Source organism: Cyprinodon variegatus, unplaced genomic scaffold (genome assembly GCF_000732505.1).
Source record: "Cyprinodon variegatus isolate N-32 unplaced genomic scaffold, C_variegatus-1.0 Scaffold625, whole genome shotgun sequence".
Classification (NCBI taxonomy): Eukaryota; Metazoa; Chordata; class Actinopteri; order Cyprinodontiformes; family Cyprinodontidae; genus Cyprinodon; species Cyprinodon variegatus.
The window spans coordinates 475,393-477,091 of NW_015151078.1; the positions used below are offsets into that span (position 1 = coordinate 475,393).

The 1,699-nt window shown below is 42.5% G+C and overlaps 1 protein-coding gene across 2 annotated transcripts in view; it reads left to right on the top strand.

Annotated features, from left to right (window-relative positions):
* Positions 1-1,699, top strand: part of dpp9 (dipeptidyl-peptidase 9) — a 41,494-nt gene that overhangs the window by 2,620 nt on the left and 37,175 nt on the right. For both annotated transcript variants that reach the window (XM_015393112.1, XM_015393113.1), the window contains exons 2-4: positions 602-667; positions 749-987; positions 1,130-1,242. In XM_015393112.1, the coding sequence (XP_015248598.1) occupies positions 768-987; positions 1,130-1,242 (333 nt within the window). In that variant the 5' untranslated portion in view covers positions 602-667; positions 749-767. The remainder of the gene's footprint in view (positions 1-601; positions 668-748; positions 988-1,129; positions 1,243-1,699) is intronic.

Here is a 1,699-nt window from a genome sequence, read left to right on the forward strand (position 1 = left end):
CGCTTTCCTCCTCTAAATAAAAAAATGGATGACGGAGGAGACTCATCCACGACCTCCGACACTAAACTCTCCTCCTCTTGCATGTTTCCTCTGTCCATAGCGTTCTTTGACAGCGTCGTTTCTAAGTCACCAATTTAGCGCTACTTGGTCCCAATGGAATTTCACATTGGGAACCTACTAGCGCTAAGTTGCTAACTGGTTAGCAAGATGCTTCCGACAAACCGGCTGCAACAATCTCGCCCCCTTGATAAATGACCAATCACATTCACTTTATTCTTTATTCACCACTCGAGGGGATTTAAAAATGCAACGGTTGCAGATGTGTCTAGTAGTTCCCATTGATTTAGCTTGTAAAGCGGGGAGAATGGCGCTAGGCTTACCGCACTGTGACGTCACTGCCGGAAGATGGCAGGAGGGAGGTGTTACTGTATTTGGGCAAAAATGGCCGCTCCCAGACTTGTTGTTTTTATTTTTTTTACGCTAAATTAATTGAATCGCTGCAAACGTATTTGTTTTAGGTATAGATAATGATCCATTGATCATTCCTTGCTGACTGGACTTTTCCTTTAACCTCCATTAAACATTACTGTCCTCTGATCAGGTCACATATTAGGATCCGACCTTCTGATCAGTGAATGAATAGAGGGAAATAAGGCATCTGGAAAAGGTAAAACATTTCAGATTTTCCTCATGACTCCCCGTTGCTTCTTTACCCAAAGCTGATTAGCTCCATGTGTTGTCCATGCAGTTGTCGGACTGCAAGCGGGATGGCTGTTGACGGCCTGTGGGACAGCACAGAGGTGGTGGAGATGGACGACGTTCCGTCGCAGTTCTTCGTGGAGAAACACTCTTGGGAGGGCCTTCGTGACATCATCCACTGTAGCAGGAAATACTCGGGTATGATCGCCAACAAAGCCCCCCATGACTTCCAGTTTGTGCGGAAGGCGGATGAGAATGGGCCCCACTCCCACCGGTTGTACTACCTAGGTATGTCTGTTCAAAGTCAATTAAAGATTAACTTCAAGGTTTTCTTCTTAAAGTCTTTGACTTTCTGCACATAGAACCACATCATGCAATAAAAACCGGATTCCTAAAGACTTTTTTGCTGTTTTTTTTGTTTTGTTTACAGGAATGCCTTATGGAAGCAGAGAGAACTCATTACTCTACTCAGAAATCCCTAAGAAAGTCCGCAAAGAGGCCCTTTTAGTGTTGTCTTGGAAGCAGATGCTGGATCACTTTCAGGTGAACGTCCTACAGGGCGGAGAAACCCCAGCTTTGAACACTGTGTGAAGTTTGACTTTTACATTGTTTAGGATATTTAGAGCGAGGTAATATCCATTCCTATAGCAGCTACTGAACCGATCAATGAGCAATGATGGGATAATAATGTTTTAACGACGATAGCACAATCATTTTTGAACTGGACTGATTCTATTGTGATGCATTAAAAGAAAAGCATTGAAATAGAAATTAATTCAACGTTCACAAATGAGATTAAGTTAGAACGTATCCTATACTGGGTTTAATATGTTTTCTCATTAGTCCAAAATAATATATTCCGAGTTTGAATGGTCTAAGGACGGTAATTCTCTAAATGATAGCAAATTAACCCTTCCTAGGGCTTCACTTGTTATACCCCTTACTTGTGCTTCTTGTCCCTCAGTGAGGTCTAGAAGCACTAGATCTATATCCAGCCATT